The sequence below is a fragment of the Microcaecilia unicolor genome, chromosome 2 (genome assembly GCF_901765095.1).
Source record: "Microcaecilia unicolor chromosome 2, aMicUni1.1, whole genome shotgun sequence".
Classification (NCBI taxonomy): Eukaryota; Metazoa; Chordata; class Amphibia; order Gymnophiona; family Siphonopidae; genus Microcaecilia; species Microcaecilia unicolor.
The window spans coordinates 407432357-407450977 of NC_044032.1; the positions used below are offsets into that span (position 1 = coordinate 407432357).

The window sequence follows — 18621 nt, forward strand, 5'->3', positions numbered from 1 at the left end:
GATAGATATGTTTAGGGGAGGAGTTTGGGCAGAGTAACAAAGTATGCACAGGTTATAAAATACTTAAGCACTGGCCTCAGGGACAAGTGTAAATATATGTGGCTGAAGACAGGTGCATCATTGATCTACACTGGGGATAAGGTGCCTGTGCATTTCCAGTGCATTGGAAGAACTTTCAAGGATGCCTTCACCTGGGCTCTGTGCGAGAACAACTGAGTTCTGGACCTAGAAACTTTCAAGGAGACCTGCCCCAATTTGGAGGCTCACTTGTGTTACTCCAACTCTTAAAGCCTGATTTGATAACAGAAAACCTATGTGAGAAGTCCAAAAAGACACCTAGGGCCCTGTTTATTAAGGTGCGCTAGCATTTTTAGCATACACTAACCATGTTGACACCCACAGGAATATTATGGGTGTCTACACAGTTAGCGTGCGCTAAAAATGCTAGCGCGCTTAAGTAAACAGGGCCCCTAGTTTATAAAAGCAGAAGCACCTATAAGCCTTTATAAAATAAACCCCCAGAACTAGCCTCTGTGGTGCACAAATGATGATCACTTATTTATACCTTCTCCAAAGTTGGCATGGACACTACAGTTGAACTTGCATATTTTATAAAATACTCATGTCCATCGCAATTCCTCTCCAGTCCAGAGCATATGACAAGCTATTAAGAGCTTTGTGGAGCATGAGGCACGCTCCACAGTACAATTGCGAATGCCTACCTGCTCACCGAAGAGTGCGACTACTGCAGTACAACACTATAGCATATGAAAATAAAAACAGGGGGGGGGGGGGGGGGGCGGAGGTTGTGAGAATATAAGGCCTGCGGTTCTCAAAGAATAACTGCTAAAGGATAGTATATTTGTTTTCTCCGAGGACAAACAGGCCTATTTATTCTCACGTAGAGGGAATCCCTAGCTACCAGGCTCACCGAAAACAAACCACCATTGGTCAATTAGGCCTTACAACTGCGAGGACATACCATAGATTAACCTGAAACTATGTGAGAGTGGAGCCTGGAACAGAAGAAAACAGGCCTAGGGAGGTAGAGTTGGATTTCAGACCCCAAAATATTCTGCAGCGCTGTCTGCCCAAACCGACTGTCACGATGGGTATCCTGCTCAAGGCAGTAGCGTGATGTGAACGTGTGGACTAAAGACCATGTTGCAAGTCTTGTAAATTTCTTCAATGGAGGCCGACTGCAAGTGGGCTACTGATGCAGCCATGGCTCTGACATTGTGAGCCTTGACATGACCCTCTAGGCATAAATGAAAGAAATGCAATCAGCCAGCCAATTACAGATTGTGCATTTCCCGACCCCCATTCTGTCGGGATTAAAAGAAACAAAAAGTTGGGTGGACTGTCTGTGGGGCTTAGTCCACTCCATTTAATAGGCCAACGATCGCTTGCAGTCCAAGGCGTGCAAGGCGTTCTTGCCAGGATGGGCACGAGGTCAGGGAAAGAATTTTGGCAAGACAATTGACTGGTTTAGATGGAACTCCTGAAAATACAATCACAATTCAGGCAAGGGTTAACTCCGACACAACAGTAGGAAGGAACTTGAGGTGTGTGCAGCGGAGGACTACTCCATTGTGATGAAACTTATATAAGGTGCATCTGCCACTAACGCCTGAAGCTCACTGAATCTACGAGCTGAAATAACAGCCAACAAGAAAATGACCTTCTAGATCAAGTACCTCAGAGAGCAGGAATCCAGTGGCTCGAAAGAAGCTTTCATCAGCTGGGTGAGAACAACATTGATTCAAGACACAGGTGGAAGTTTGACAGAGGGCTTTGACAAAAGCAAACCTCTCATGAAGCGAACAACTAGAGGCTGTCTAGAGACAGGCCTACCCTCTACATTAGTGGTTCCCAAACCTGTTCCTGGAGGCACCCCAGCCAGTCAGGTTTTCAGGATACCCGCAATGAATATTCATGAGAGAGAGCTGCATGCACTGCCTCCACTGCATGCATATCTCTCTCTTGAATATTCATTATGGATATCCTGAAAAACTTACTGGCTGTGGTGCCTCTAGTACCAAGTTTGGGAACCACTGCTCTACACGTTGATAAGCAATAAATGCACTGAGGTGAAACTTTACAGAGTTGGTCTTAAGACCATACTTGGAAAGGTGTAGAAGGTATTGAAACAGGGTGTGTATAGGACATGAAATGGGATCTAGGGCCCTGCCCTCACACCAGATGGCAAACCTCCTCCACTTGGAAGAATAACATCTCTTAGTGGCATCTTTCCTGGAAACCAGCAAGACATAGGAGACACCCTCTGGCAGACCCAGGGAAGCAAATTCTAAGCTATCAACATCCAGGCCATAAGGGCCTGAGACTGGAAGTTGGGATGAAGAGGAGACCCCCCCTGGTTCTGTATGATGAGGGTTGGAAAACATTCCAATCTCCAAGGTTCTTCGGAGGATAACTCCAGAAGAAGAAGGAACCAGATCTGTCGAGGCCAGTAAGAAGCGATGAGCATCATAGTCCTGTGGTCTTGCTCGACTTTCAACAAAGTCTTCCCCACAAAAGGTATGGGAGGATACACATATAGAAGGCCTGTCCCCAATTAAGGAGGAAGGCATCCAATGCTAGTTTGTTGTGGGCCTGGAGCAGAACTGAGGGACCTTGTGATTGATGAGAGTGGCAAAGAGATCCACTGAGGGGGTGCCCCACGCTCGGATGATCTTGTACAATATAACCCATAACCAAGTTGTAATAAATGTATTTTCATTATTCTTATCTTATTGTAAGCCACACTGAGCCCGCAAAGAGGTGGGAAAATGTGGGATACAAATGCAAACAATAAATAAATAAATCTTGTGAACAATGCCCATGTGGAGAGACCACTCATGCAGTTGTATGACTCTGCTCAATCTGTTGGACTGGCTGTTTTCTCCTGCCAGATAAGTGGCGCAAAGGAGCATACCATGCTGCACAGATCAATGCCACAGCCAAACGGTCTCCTGACACTGTGTGTGTGATCCGGTGCCCCCTGCTGGTTTGTGTAATAAATTGCAACCTGATTGTTTGAATAAGTACAATTTGGCGAGGCTCCAGGAGATTGATCTGAATAGGTTTCCTGGGCAGACCAAGCCCGTCTACATGGGCTCCCCAATCAAGGTGAGATGCATCCGTCATCAGCACTTTTTGCAGCTGAGGAATTTGGAATGGAAGTCTCAATGGTACACAACAGGGAGCGAGCAAGCTCTGGAGACATTTGAATGACATCTTCCAGGTTCCCTGTGGCATGGCATCACTGAGAAGCTAGGGACCGTTGGGCAGTTCTCATTTTAAAACGTGTCAAGGGCATCACGTAAACTGTGGATGCCATGTGTCCCAACAACTGCGACATCTGCCGAGCCAAGACCTGCTGAGAGGTTCAAACCCAAGAGGCCAGTGCGACTACAGTCCGCTCTTGGCCCCGGGAGGAAGGCTAAAACCTTCTGCATATTGAGCAGTGCTCCAATGAACTCCAATTGCAGGGCAGGGTGTAGATGGGACCTGGGGTAGTTTAAAACGAAACCTAGTAGCTTGAGCACCCAAATAGTCCTCTGCATGAACTCCCCAGCACCATCCTCTGACATGCTCTTTACCAGCCAATTGTCCAGATAAAGGAACACATGGACTCCCACCAGTCTGTGTAGCGATGCTGTCACTACTGCTGCACATTTGGTAAATACCCTGGGAGCTGACACGAGGCCAAATGGCAACACACATTACTGTAAGTTCTGAGTTCCCAACCGAAACTGTAGATACTTCCAATGGGCTGGAAGCATCGGGATGTGAGTATATGCATCCTTTAAATCCAGAGAGCATAGCCAATCATTTTCCTGACTCATGGGAAGAAGGGTGCACAAGGAAACCATCCTGAACTTTTCTTTGACCAGGAATATGTTCAGGTCCCTTAGGTGTAGGATGGGACGCACCCCCCCTTCTTTTGCACAATGAAGCTCCTGGAATAGAATCCCCACCCTTCCTCTCCTGGTGGAAAGAGCTCAACCGCATGGGCCTTCAGGAGGGCTGAGAGTTCCTCTGCAAGTACCTGCTCGCGCTGAGAGCTGAAGAAATGAACTCTCGGTGGGCAATTTGGAGGTTTCTGAAGCCAATTGAGGGCATATCCGAGACAGTTTATTTGAAGAACCCACCGTCAGTGATAAAAGGCCACCTCTCATGAAAAAATTTCAGCCTTCCCCCAACCGGCAAGTCCTCCGGCACGAACACTTGAACAGCAGTTATGCTCTGCTGGAGCCAGTCAAAAGCTCGTCCCTTGTTCTGACTGGGCAGCAACAGGAGCCTTAGGAACAAGGCGGGCGAGAGGTGGCGGGAAACCTATGCCTCTGTGAGTAGTAGGCACTCCTTCTCGACTTGCCAAAAGACCTCCTACAGGAGGAGGCAGATGAAGAATGCGCCTGGTGGGAGAGAGAAAAGATGGTATCAGTGTGTTTCTTGATCTGGTCAGCAACCTCTTCAACCTTCTCTCCAAAAAGGTTATGTCCCTAGCATGGGGCATCTGCCAATCTCTGCTGAAATGCTGGTTCCAAGTCAGAGACACACAGCCATGGTAACTATCCTCACCAGAGACACAGAAACATACACAAATGCATGCATGCACTCTCTAGCTAGCTCTTTTCTAGTGCTGTCCTGCTCAAGGAGGTTGGATGAAAACAGGAGACGGGATAACGTCAAAAAGTTGAAGCCAATTAGGTTAGCCTCTGTTTCCCCTTCCCTGCACAGCCGTCATCCCAGTACACTCAAAACAAACATGAACTGCAGCATCCATGTTGTCATTCTTTATACTTGGTAGCATTTTTATTTCATCTCAATTACATTTTCAAACATGCCAATTTGTGCAGCATACGGATGTACACAGAGGAAGTATAACGGAATAACTTTTCATAGGTAGAGTAGTAATTTGTTATAAATCGTAATCAGTATGTCATTTGGAGGGGCTGGTTATAGAGACACCCTAGCATTTGTTATATTCGTGCAGAGATTTTTTTTTCTCCTGGTAAAGGGCCATTAAAACAGACATCATGTTATTAGAATCAGGTGCTCAACAGAGTTTATTTATGTATGACATTTATATCCCGCATCAAACATGAATTAGGTTGAAACCTGGAAGCATTTAAAATCTTTTCTTTCCTGTGCCTAGATCAAAAGAGAAAGATGGCATGTGGGAACGCGCTCCTTTTTTGTGGATTGCAGTGGTTTATTATAAAAAATGCACTTCATATTAGCCGCCAAATTCATACAAAATTAATTATGTTCAATGGAAAATACATCTGTTGGCTCAGGCTGCTTGAAATGTGATTGTTCCATCATTGTTTCATTATTGCTACCAAGTATTACATATTAAGGGCATCTGCTTTAAACTTTTGTTTTAATTCATTTATCTAGTCCTTACATGCACATGGTTTTGCTTTTTAAACCCAAAGGTGAATCCTAAGGATTGTGGAACAATTAGGTATAAACTGTTGTTGTTTCTGACTTTACTTTTTTTGGACTGTTTTGGGTCCTGTTGATCAGTACATCTGCTGTCTGGAATTTCTGAAGATGGAAATGAGAAAATAAAAATTAAGTTTTGGATGTACTCTGTAGAAGTTGTTGTTTACTTTTGCATTGTGTACAGGGATGGATGCCTGTTTTGGTGTATGAATGGGATAATGTTTGAATAACTGTCTATAATTATGGATCTGATTTCCGAACATACAGCATCATTAAAGGAAAGACTTTTAAATGCCTAGTTGGGTATCTATGCTAATCTCAACTTTGTTAAATGTTTCAGTCATAGCATTCTATTTGCTCCCACGATGTAACTGAATTCTATTATTCTGTCTCACATTGAACCCAACTTTGCTGGAGACATAAGTTGGCAAAAGGGCAACAAAACACTTCAAAGATAACAAAATTAGCCACAATTTGCTGATGACAGAAAGTTATTCAAAGTCGTTAAATCGCGGGAGGATTGTGAAAAATTACAAGAGGACCCTACAAGACAGGGCGTCTAAATGGCAGATGACGTTTAATGTGAGCAACTGTAAAATGATGCATGTGGAAAAGAGGAACCCAAATTATAGCTAAGTCATGCAAGGTTCCATGTTAGGAGTCACGGACTAAGAAAGGGATCTAGGTGTCTTCGTTGATAATACGTTGAAACCTTCTGCTCAGTGTGCTACTGCGGCTAAGAAAGCAAAAAGAATGTTAAGCATTAATAGGCAAGAAATGGAAAACAAAAAGAGGATGTTATAATGCCTTTGTATCGCTCCACGGTGCGACCGAATCTCGAATATTGTGTTCAATTCTGGTCGCCGCATCTCAAAAAAAGATATAGTGGAATTAGAAAAGGTGCAGAGATGGGCGACAAAAATGATAAAGGGGATGGGACGACTTCCCTATGAGGAAAGGCTAAAGCGACTAGGGCTCTTCAGTTTCGAGAAAAGGCGGTTGAGGTCTATAAAATAATGAGTGGAATTGAACGGGCAGATGTGAAGCGTCTGTTTAAGCTTTCCAAAAATACTAGGACTAGGGGGCATGCGATGAAGCTACAATGTAGTAAATGTAAAACGAATTGGAGAAAATGTTTCTTCACTCAAGGTGTAATTAAACTCTGGAATTCGTTGCCAGAGAATGTGGTAAAGGTGGTTAGCTTAGCGGAGTTTAAAAAAGGTTTGGTCAGCTTCCTAAAGGAAAAGTCCATAGACCATTATTAAATGGACTTGGGGAAAATCCACTATTTCTGGGATAAGCAGTATAAAATGTTTTGCACTTTTTTGGCCACTGTTGGAAAACAGGATACTGGGCTTGATGGACCTTTGGTCTTTCCCAGTATGGCAATACTTACATACTTATGACTTTAATAATGCTAAGACATGTTTGTGCGTTGGACTATATAAACTCTTAGGAAGCCGTGTGAGAGACCTTTTACGACCTGAGTACTGCCAGGTGAATCTGCCCCAGAAAGCTATACCTGTGTTGTGTTGGAACATTAATGCATTGCCAGGGCACTGAGAAATTACAGGCCTGTGTTGGTGGAAGGTAGAGCTGGGAAAAGGGCCCATATGAGCAAACTGTTGGAAGCCTTGTTTAGGATGTAGGATACTGCAGAGCTAATTTAGTGGTTCCTCTCATTTATGTTGAGCACTGAGAAAAGTGACTTCCTCAAACTGGTGCCAGAGGAGATTAGGTGGAGAAGGCCGCTGGCCCAAGAGGCCCATCACACCATATAATGGACTAGATGGGCTTACTCCATCTCCTGTTTTCATCCACCTTCCTTGGGTCCTCTGCTCATGTGCTCAACCAGTCAGTGCCCCCACCTCCACCTGATCTGCCCACCAACATGTATGGCATTTGATGCCAGATCTTTTCCTCAGCTGACAGCAGACCCTTCATACTTTCCTTTCATTCTTCAGTCCTACTCCTTTTCAACAATATTTCCCCCCCAAGTTCCAAAACACTCACTGATTCCACTGGCTCTATCCAAGAACCCTGTGCAAAGCTCAGCTTCCCCCACAGGTCAGCCCCTCCTTTCTTTGACTAGAAGCCTTCCCCCATTGTCTGGATCCTACCACAGCTTCTGCACTGGAAGGGGGGAGAATGGAGTGCTGTAGTGGGCTAAACTGAAAAATATCCACACACTTAGCCATCCTTCTGGCTTTGAGACAGGTAATTTACACATTTTTAGAATCCTGAAATAATCCAGGCAGTTGACAATCCTAGCCTCCTGAATCCTGAGCACATCTGACAAGGACCCTCCTAAACTTTTGGGACCAAGGCATGTGCCTAGCTTGCCTATGCCTTAATCTGGCTCTGGCTGCTTGGCCAACTGGCGAAGCAACTTGTCCTGCTCCAGTGGGACAGAGTCATCCAAATCTAGCAACTTGTGCACCAAGTCCCGCAAGTAGATGTTGTGAAGGGCTGGTATGATTGTATCCGTCACTCTGCTGACAACACTCAATGCTCGGTTATCCTTTATTGACATGCCAACATCTGTGGGGACATTCCAGACTCTGGGTGATGATGCAAGCAGCCAACTATCGGGTAGTTGTTCATGGGTCGGAAGCCTTTAAGAAAAGTCAGCAGTGTGCAGCGGGCCAAAATTTAAGTGCCAGCAGGATAGGTTTGGTCATGGGCCAAAGTTCGCTATATTCTTCGCTATTCAGGTAGTGGTAGAAGCTCTCAGCTATATTTAATATTGGGCTGATTTGTACTTTTACGTTTCAAGAGAGAACTTTTTCAGTTGCAGCACTTCTACGTTGGAATAAAATTCCAAACGAAATCCACAGCTACGCTATTTTTCAGTTTCATAAAGCCGTGACGATATGGCTGTTTTGTCAAGGTTATAATGACGTCTGCTTGAAGTTTTGATTCTGAGATTTTAAATGGCTTGTGGACCATTTTACATGAGTTCTAGCTATTATGATCTTAATTGTAATAATAGGGGCTGGCAGGGTTACAAGGAGTGGGTAGCCTGTGAATTATGATATTATATATATTATATTACATATTTATTAATGAACTGTTATATGATGGAGGGTTAAAGGTGTCCTCCTATACCATGAAATAACTTCTGGTTGTATATGAACTTGAACACTGAAAAATGATCTGTTTGCTCATGAGACTTTTTCAAGCCACAACATATTCAGTAGTCTAGCTAAATGGAAAATGCTGCTATACTGTGCAAGTGTGCTTCTGAATAATTAGGGGGGGGGGGATGCATATACAAACACAGAGCACATGCTGATCTCATAAGCCATCTTCCCTTTGGAAAAGAGCCTAAACACATCTCCAAGACACATTATAGTCCTTCATTTATTGAACTTACTCTCCGCTGGAAGGAATGGTGGTAGCTTGTGATACAGGTACATGGGCACTATGGAGAAAAGAGCACAAAAGAAGCAAGTTACATTATGCTCCACAGGGTGAGCACACTGATACAGCTAGAGAACAGAAAGAGTTCAAGTTCCTTATTACCATTATCTTTACCCAGTCATTAACTTCTGTCCTCTATAAAATGAATTCAACTAATCCAGTGGCAACAGGAATTAATCTTCAAAAATTATGAAGACACTACCTTCCCTTTTACTATTGCAGCATCTATCTTCATGATGTATGCTTCAAAACAAGCACTGTGTATGCCATGTCTTCCACTCTAGCTCTGACTATAAAACTGTATTTTTCTATCAAAAATAAAAATGTTAATTAAAAAATAATAATTTGAAAGGAAACAAACACCATTTTTTCACCATCATGAATTACAGATGACATGAATTCTTCTTTCCAGCATCATGTGACTGAAGGTTCACATTTAAGCGGAGGGACTGCACCTTATACTTATAATTTCCTTCCCATTGATACTTTAAACAGCATACATTTCATAGTACCAGGGAAAAAATGAAAGGTGTCTGTACTTCTTATACAGTCCTGTATCCTATATTTACTGAGAAGAATGCCAGCATCTTTCCATAATCCTTCACCCTCTCGTGCTTCAGTCTTCACTCCCAGTCCTCAAGGGGACAGATTTTTTAAAGTAGTCCTCGAGGACTGTAAATGGACCAGCTTCTCCAGATATCCCTAATAAATATGCATGAGAGGGATTTGTGTACAATAGAAGGAGTAGTCATTCAAATCTGTGTCATACTTATTCATTAGGGATATCCGGAGAAGCTGGCCCATTGATGACCCTCGAGGACAACCTCTAATGTAATGGTCCCTAACTTGCAGGCTTAGACCTCTAAAGTAGGTCATGGAATACTTTCAAGCAAGTCACAAGGGGGGTATTTTACTAAGCCATCGTAGCATTTTTAGCTTGTGGTAGAAATCAGCTGGCTGTAAACACCAAGACACCCATTACATTCCTATAGGCGTCTCAGCATTTACTGCCAGCTGATTTTTACCGCGAGCTAAAAACGCTACTGCGGCTTAGTAAAAGGACCCCAAGGTGACTAATGAAACAAAGGGCGGTCACAGCAAGGCTGCAACATGGTATACTTTTCTAAACCTACAAGATCAGCAAAACAAATTATATAAGCAGACATCTGTTACATATTTCCACTACATGCTAAGAGCTACATTTCCTTTATCAAGTCAAAAACACATGTATTTTCTCATCTACTTGAGCTAATGAATTATAGTTCTCAAAAGCTAGTCAAGAACTATATTACCTTAATCCAGTTAAAGTATCACCATGTACTTTGTTCACTGACCTTTATTCTGATACACTCAAGTAAACTAACATGGCAATTATGTTAATAGCTATCTCTAGGTATGAAGTTGTCTGAGAAGTTTGTTTTCACAGTATCAATCACATCATTTTGAAGTCAGTTTGATGAGATGCAAATTTAAGCTGGGTTCTGTGACAGAACAGGTTGAGAAGCAATGGTCTACTGGCTGTCACAGAGGATCACTATCTTATTTTTAGCTGACACTTCTAAACTGCCTCCCAACAAATTGCTGTACAGACCTTTAGGGGCTCATTTCAAAGCACTCAGATCAGTGATTTTTAATGTTTTCATTTCACAGCACACTGTCAAGGCACACCATGAGTTTTTTTTAAAGGATATATACGTAATCATTAATGATTAGATCGTGTTTAAAGTTCAATAATTACATTTTTAATCATTGTGTTATCTTTATAGTTGAATATTTTTACTGAAGACATAAGTTGGCAAAAGGGCAACAAAACACTTCAAAGATAACAAAATTAGCCACAAATAACATGCGTTCAAAATCATGGAAGACACCATTCAAAAAGAATTTCTTATTCTTATGTCATCTGAGCCATAGCAAAAAATAAAACAAAAAAAACTCTCCACTACTAAGCACATTGTGAAAAAATACAAAACCTTAAAAAAATTCTAACATACATGTACAAATATGTCATACAACAGTAGAACCAATTCCTAAAATTCAAATAGCAAGAACTCTACATATAAATAGGCAGCATCACAAACATTACACTGGGCCCAAAAAACACTAATACACCTCTTCCTCCTACTGGTAAAACAGGACAAATGGGACAGATACAGATCTCTACACATGGTCGATCCTGAGAGAAGGACGGCCATCTCCCAATCTGTGTCAAAAGATGGGCACCCTTCTCTTTCGAAAATAAGCCTGTATGTGTAAAAGTGGGGGGGGGGGGGGGGGGGGGGGAGACCTTAGACGCCTGTGACACCTCCTGCGCTGTTGTAGTATTAAACACCAGCGTCTCAGTCACAGTGCTGGCTTCTATCATTGGTCATAAAAACGCCCAACTGTTAATTTTCATTAGTGCAAAAACATTTTCAATTGTGAAAAAAAAATAGAAAACATCAAACTTAGCTTTTACATGGCAGTGCGGGACAGTAGAAAAAACATCTGTATGGGGACCTGTTTCACCGTTTTATGACCTTTTCATTTTTTTCAGTTGAACTGGCAGCATCACAGAAGAAGTTATGGCAGTCCCCCGAGGAAGCCGCATTTTTACGTCACCTGCTATTCATATTTATGAGCCACATACACACGTTAGTACAGCCCCTAGTTAGCTTTAATATTCTTGATGTGACCACTGTTGTCACTGGATCGTGACGGTTTATTTTTGGTGTGGTTTTCATTCAGTTTCCGTTACACTGAGTGACAGACGCAAGACGTTGTGCAAGAGCTGCTTTTAAACTTGAGGTATGTTCTGCTTTTCCTTGTTATGCTGTTTTCTTTTTTGGATTTTATTCCTATTGGATGCCATGCACGGCTTTATATTAGCATGCTTGCTCTTTGAATATTGTTATTATATTCGGCTGGTGACAATTTTCTCATTCCACGGCTGCTTAAATATGTCATACGGCATAGTTTGAGTATAGCATAAGAAACTAGCAAACTTGCTCTTTGATTATTATCATTATATTCGGCTGGTTACAATTGTTTTATAAATGATCTTTGTACACAGTAGCTTTTTACATTTTCTCATCACACGACTGTATAAATATGTCAGACGGCACAATTTAATTATAGCACAAGTGGTACTTGCATTTAGGGCCCCCTTTTACAAAGCAGCAATAAGCCCAACGCAGGGCCGCCATGCTACCGCAGCAGCCCGGAGGTAGTTCCCACCCCCAGCATATAAATATATTTTTGTAGCGGCAGTGTGTACCCAGTAGTAATCAGGCAGTGCCAACCAATGCCCGGTTACAGTTTGGTTAGAGCGGGCGCCCTTACTGCCACCTCAATGGGTGGTGGTAGGGGCACCCTCCGAAATGGCCACGCAGCAAAATGCACTGACGCCAGAGCAGGCCCCCTTTTGCCGCAACTTGGTAAAAGGGGCCCTTAATCTTTCTGTCATTGCCTGGTACTTACGTGAGATAATATAGCTGTGCACATATACATATTTTTCAATGTTCAATCATTCACATTATTTATATGATGGCATACCTGATCTCGGATTGGTATTTAGTTTTTGTTCAATGGTTTTAACTTTAGATGACAGCATTCCTGCTCTAGCAATGGTTTTCCAGCTCTTGCAATGGTTTTAAGTTTTTAACCCATGATTTTATATTTTATTCAGCATCTTATTCCGCTATTGCCATCATGTATGGATTTTTCAATAGATATTGAACCATGGGTGAGTCATTGGACTATATATATCGCTGTTTCTTCTTATATGGTTGTATTCATGTAGTTCTTATATATTTCAATTACCCGCATATAGACTGGGTTAATGTAACATCTGTACACGCAAGGGACATAAGATTTCTTGATGAAATCAAGGACAGCTTCATGGAACAGCTAGTTCAGGAGCCAACAAGAGAAGGAAAAATACTAGACTTAGTCCTTAGTGGTGCTCATGATCTAGTGCAGGGGGTAACGATACGAGGGCCGCTTGATAACAGTGATCATAATATGATCGGTTTTGATATTGGCATTGAAGGAAGTGAAACTAGGAAATCAAGTACGCTAGCGTTTAACTTTAGAAAAGGTGATTACGACAAAATGAGAGAAATGGTGAAAAAAAGACTGAAAGGAGCAGCTCGCAGAGTAAAAAACTTGCATCAGGCGTGGATGCTGTTTAAAAACACCATCCTGGAGGTTCAGGACAAATATATTCCACGTATTAGAAAAAAGGGAAAAAAGACTAAACGTCAGCCGGCGTGGCTAAACAGTAAGATAAAGGAAATCATTAGAGCCAAAAAACAATCCTTCAGAAAGTGGAGAAGAGAACCAACTGAAAGTAACAGGATAGATCATAAGGAATGCCAAGCCAAATGCAAAGCGGAGATAAGGAGGGCAAAAAAGGACTTTGAGAAGAAATTAGCGTTGGAAGCAAAAATACATAGTAAAAATTTTTTTAGATACATTAAAAGCAGGAAACCGGCCAAAGAGTCGGTTGGGCCGCTGGACGAAAATGGTGTTAAAGGGGCGATCAAGGAGGACAAAGCCGCAGCGGAGAAATTAAATGAATTCTTTGCTTCGGTCTTCACCGAGGAGGATTTGGGGGGGACACCGGTGCCGGAAAGAATATTTGAAGCGGGGGAGTCGGAGAAACTAAACAAATTCTCTGTAACCTTGGAGGATGTAATGGGTCAGTTCAGCAAGCTGAAGAGTAGTAAATCACCGGGACCTGATGGTATTCATCCCAGAGTATTAATAGAACTAAAAAATGAACTTGCGGAGCTACTGTTAGAAATATGCAATCTGTCCCTAAAATCGAGTGTAATACCGGAAGACTGGAGGGTAGCCAATGTTACTCCGATTTTTAAGAAGGGTTCCAGAGGAGATCCGGGAAATTATAGACCGGTGAGTCTGACGTCGGTGTCGGGCAAGATGGTGGAGGCTATTATTAAGAATAAAATTGCAGAGCATATACAAAAACATGGACTGATGAGACAAAGTCAGCACGGATTTAGTGAAGGGAAGTCTTGCCTCACCAATCTAATGCATTTTTTTTGAGGGGGTAAGCAAACATGTGGACAATGGGGAGCCGGTTGATATTGTATATCTGGATTTTCAGAAGGCGTTTGACAAAGTGCCGCACGAAAGACTCCTGAAGAAATTGCAGAGTCATGGAATCGGAGGTAGGGTATTATTATGGATTAAGAACTGGTTGAAAGATAGGAAGCAGAGAGTAGGATTGCGTGGCCAGTATTCTCAGTGGAGGAGGGTAGTTAGTGGGGTCCCGCAGGGGTCTGTGCTGGGTCCGTTGCTTTTTAATGTATTTATAAATGACCTAGAGATGGGAATAACTAGTGAGGTAATTAAATTCGCCAATGACACAAAATTATTCAGGGTCGTCAAGTCGCAGGAGGAATGTGAACGATTACAGGAGGACCTTGCGAGACTGGGAGAATGGGCGTGCAAGTGGCAGATGAAGTTCAATGTTGACAAGTGCAAAGTGATGCATGTGGGTAAGAGGAACCCGAATTATAGCTACGTCTTGCAAGGTTCCGCGTTAGGAGTTACGGATCAAGAAAGGGATCTGGGTGTCGTCGTCGATGATACGCTGAAACCTTCTGCTCAGTGTGCTGCTGCGGCTAGGAAAGCGATTAGAATGTTGGGTGTTATTAGGAAGGGTATGGAGTCCAGGTGTGCGGATGTTATAATGCCGTTGTATCTCTCCATGGTGCGACCGCACCTGGAGTATTGTGTTCAGTACTGGTCTCCGTATCTCAAAAAAGATATAGTAGAATTGGAAAAGGTACAGCGAAGGGCGACGAAAATGATAGTGGGGATGGGACGACTTTCCTATGAAGAGAGGCTGAGAAGGCTAGGGCTTTTCAGCTTGGAGAAGAGACGGCTGAGGGGAGATATGATAGAAGTGTATAAAATAATGAGTGGAATGGATCGGGTGGATGTGAAGCGACTATTCACGCTATCCAAAAATACTAGGACTAGAGGGCATGAGTTGAAGCTACAGTGTGGTAAATTTAAAACGAATCAGAGAAAATTTTTCTTCACCCAACGTGTAATTAGACTCTGGAATTCGTTGCCGGAGAACATGGTACGGGCGGTTAGCTTGACGGAGTTTAAAAAGGGGTTAGATAGATTCCTAAAGGACAAGTCCATAGACCGCTATTAAATGGACTTGGAAAAATTCCGCATTTTTAGGTATAACTTGTCTGGAATGTTTTTACGTTTGGGGAGCGTGCCAGGTGCCCTTGACCTGGATTGGCCACTGTCGGTGACAGGATGCTGGGCTAGATGGACCTTTGGTCTTTCCCAGTATGGCACTACTTATGTACTTATTTTTTAAAATGCTCATTTTTAGCCTGTTTTCAGTTTCTTGCTAAACTCCGCATCTATTTCACTAGTTCTTTTTCTCCCTCTGGTTTCTTTCGATCCCTTAGCATGGTAACTTGATGGTCTACATTGTATATCACTCTTCACATATACATAGTGAACTGCACATTGATTTTTGTCCTCCATTCACCATTATTATAACATTTATTCTTTTTGTGATCACATAATTATTTTTACCACTTTTATCTTTCTCACCATTATTATTCATTTATTGTCATGAATATATCATTTCCTCTCACTGTGATACATTGTTTCACGTCTCCATCCTTTTTTCATCATTTCACCTTTTCATTTACCTCTCATATTGATACACAGTTTGCTGTTTCTATTTTTATTCATTATGACAATTAGTCACTCATGAATTGTGTCCATTTATGTTTTAGACCCCTGATGAAGGCTTTAAGCTGAAACACGGCCCGTGTAGGGTCGATTGGGTTACCTCCTCATATCTTTGTGGATTGGTATCTATGTTTCTTGGCAATAAACTGTTTTTAGGAAGCTCAAGACTTTACAGTTTGCCCGAGTCGTTTGAAATATTTTTTTTTTCTCTTCCACTTTTTGTTGCTGTGACTTTGTATGTTTGTGGAAGTTGTGCGGACCTCCTTCTACCTCTGGATTTGTGCACATTTTATAACATGTGTGTCCTTGGGTCACACACACACAATTACTAATAACAGTATAACATAAAATCCTGATCACATAACATGTTTGTAACACATAAGATAGAATATGAATATGGACAGTTGTTATTGCAAGTTTAGTTACAGAGTTAGTTATTTCTATTGTTAGAGGTCAATCTTATCAAGTGAGTTTTCAACACGAAATATGTGTATGTGCCAACAGATCAACATGCACATGTTCTGGAGCACCTACATAAACATGTATGTACTGGCACATCTATGTCTACGTACCTGTGGTTCCTCCATTGACTTTTTGGGTGTTGATCTTTGTAAACAGGATGCTCTCATGATATGCAAGTGATGCATATGTCCATTATTGCATGTACTTTAAAACAGGTTCTACATTGGTATATCCTATTCTAATTTACTGCTGGATTTGTAAACATCCTGACCTGGATGTCTAAATTCCAATTTTGACATTCTATCTAAAATGCCGCTCCCTTGTGGTGGTGTTCTATTGTTTGTAATCTCACATCTTGACTATTGTAATGTTGCATTTGTTACTGAAGATTATTCAAAACACAGCTGTGGACGTTTTGCAGGGTCTAGTCATTTTGAACATATGACTTCATTACTGTACTCATTATAGTGGTCTTCAGTTTCTTGAAAAAATTAAGATTCTCATTTTGATACATAAACTTTAAGCAATGGAGCTCCTATATCCATTACCATGTTACTGAAGCTTGATTGACCATGCTAAAATATTAAAAATCATAGAATCAATGTTTTGTAAATATACCATCTTATTGTCAAATTTGGTTACAGAAGACCTATTCTTGTCCAAATCTATGGAACTTGTTACCAGTGGAACTGAGATTACTCAACAATGCTGCAACATTTTGGAAGCAGCTGAAAGCATATTTATTCATAGAAGTCCATTTATGAGAGTTATGGGCTCTCAGATAATAATTTGCTTTAATTTGGCAGGACAGTTTTATTGACAGTATTAGAAAGGTTGGAATATGTGCCGAGAAATACTATTTGTTTAGTATTTTATTATGATCCTGTGTTTTAAGCTACGTGATTGTGTTTACTATTTTATGACTCTGTTAGTAATATGCTTTTTCACATTATGAATGTAAGTTTTAACCTGCTTAGCTTTTTACATAGAGTGGGCTAGAATAGAAATTTTAAAATAAATTTAAAATACGAAGCTAGAAATAGAGCTAGCAGACCACCTCGACACTATTCGGATGGTGCAGGGATTCAGTGAGGGCATTCCACCTAACTACGGATAGTTTGCGATACTCAGCTAATATGCATACAGCTAAGTAAATTTAGGCCAGCAAAAGGGCTGCCCTAGCTTAAACCATATAGCAGCAGTATTCAGCAGTTATCCATGTAGCTATCTGCACAGCCAGTGGCAGTCATGACTATCCATCTATATTCTATACGGCTAGTTACCCATATAGAGACAACATATATACAGATTTTTTTTCAAAAGCCACGACCAGCATTAAAAAATTGCTAACCACGGCATTTGAATAAGCGACACAATTGTAATTGTTTGGGTTTTTTGTCTGACTTATTTATTCTGTACCTATACTGACCCTATTCTGAATTTCTTGCCTATTTTTCCTATCATATCTTTTAGAAAAGGAGTAAATGTGTTTAATCAATTTAACAACAAAAGTGAAGCAACTAATAGAATAAGGTGAACGTAAGACTGAGGTTAATCATCAGCAAATCAGTCTACACTCTACAGCCTACGGGCTGCTTTTACTGCTCCAAGATTACATCTCAGCTACTGTGTGCACAACCACATCATGTTGTTTTGAATTTAGATTTTTAAATTTAAATTACTTGCCGCTTCCAAGTTATTCCTTTCCCATGTGAGTTTTACAGTTTGTAGTTGAAGCAATGGAAAGATTTGAACCCTGGTTTCTCTGTATCTCAGCCTGCTACTCTAACCGCTCTAGAGGTCTCCGAGAGAGAAATTATTGAAGTGTTACCAAATTCCAGGTACAGGGGTAATGTAATTACTCTACTTAGGAGACTGTACACGGGTCAAAGTTTTAGGATATCCAAAATAGATATGAAATGTATTTATATATTCTTTGCTTAACCTGAAATTCTGATCATTATCTGGCACTCAAAGAATGGAGTTTGCTGATCTCCAAAAAAAAAAAAAAAAAAAATCCTATTGAGTTACCTTATGTATCACAAGAGATGAACACCAAAGACTCATTTGTTGTACAGTGCATCTTTATGTCTTCTGACACTGTCATGAAAAGATAAAGGATACCCTGGATCTCAAATGAGTAACACCCAAGCTTCGCAAATCATCACAAGGCTCTAAAATATACATAACTAGCAAAAGAGGCCCGTTTCCAACAGAAAGGAAACGGGCACTAGCAAGGTTCCAGGACCCCCTCCCCCATCCCTATACATAACATGAGAATGCTATATGCCCATGCAGAAGCACTTCAACATAGCCTATAGGGTATGCCATGTTCAGTCATTACTGTGTTCCTACTTTAACTGGCACGTTGGGTTGCTAGGCCATTTAAGTTCTCCAGCACTACTACATTTCTTCCTCTGATGTCATTAAAACATGCTTATGCTCACAGGCCTGAAAGAATTATATCCCCCCCCCCCCCCCCCACGATGATATTCAGCCAGTGTTGGGCTGCGCAGTGACTGCCCAACAACAGCGCTCAGACTGGTG

The 18621-nt window shown here is 41.6% G+C and overlaps 1 protein-coding gene across 2 annotated transcripts in view; it reads right to left on the reverse strand.

Moving 5' to 3' along the window:
* FAM13A (family with sequence similarity 13 member A) overlaps positions 1 to 18621 on the reverse strand; it is a 501662-nt gene that overhangs the window by 111843 nt on the left and 371198 nt on the right. For both annotated transcript variants that reach the window (XM_030190686.1, XM_030190687.1), the window contains one exon: positions 8831 to 8878. In XM_030190686.1, coding sequence (XP_030046546.1) covers positions 8831 to 8878 — 48 coding nt within the window. The remainder of the gene's footprint in view (positions 1 to 8830; positions 8879 to 18621) is intronic.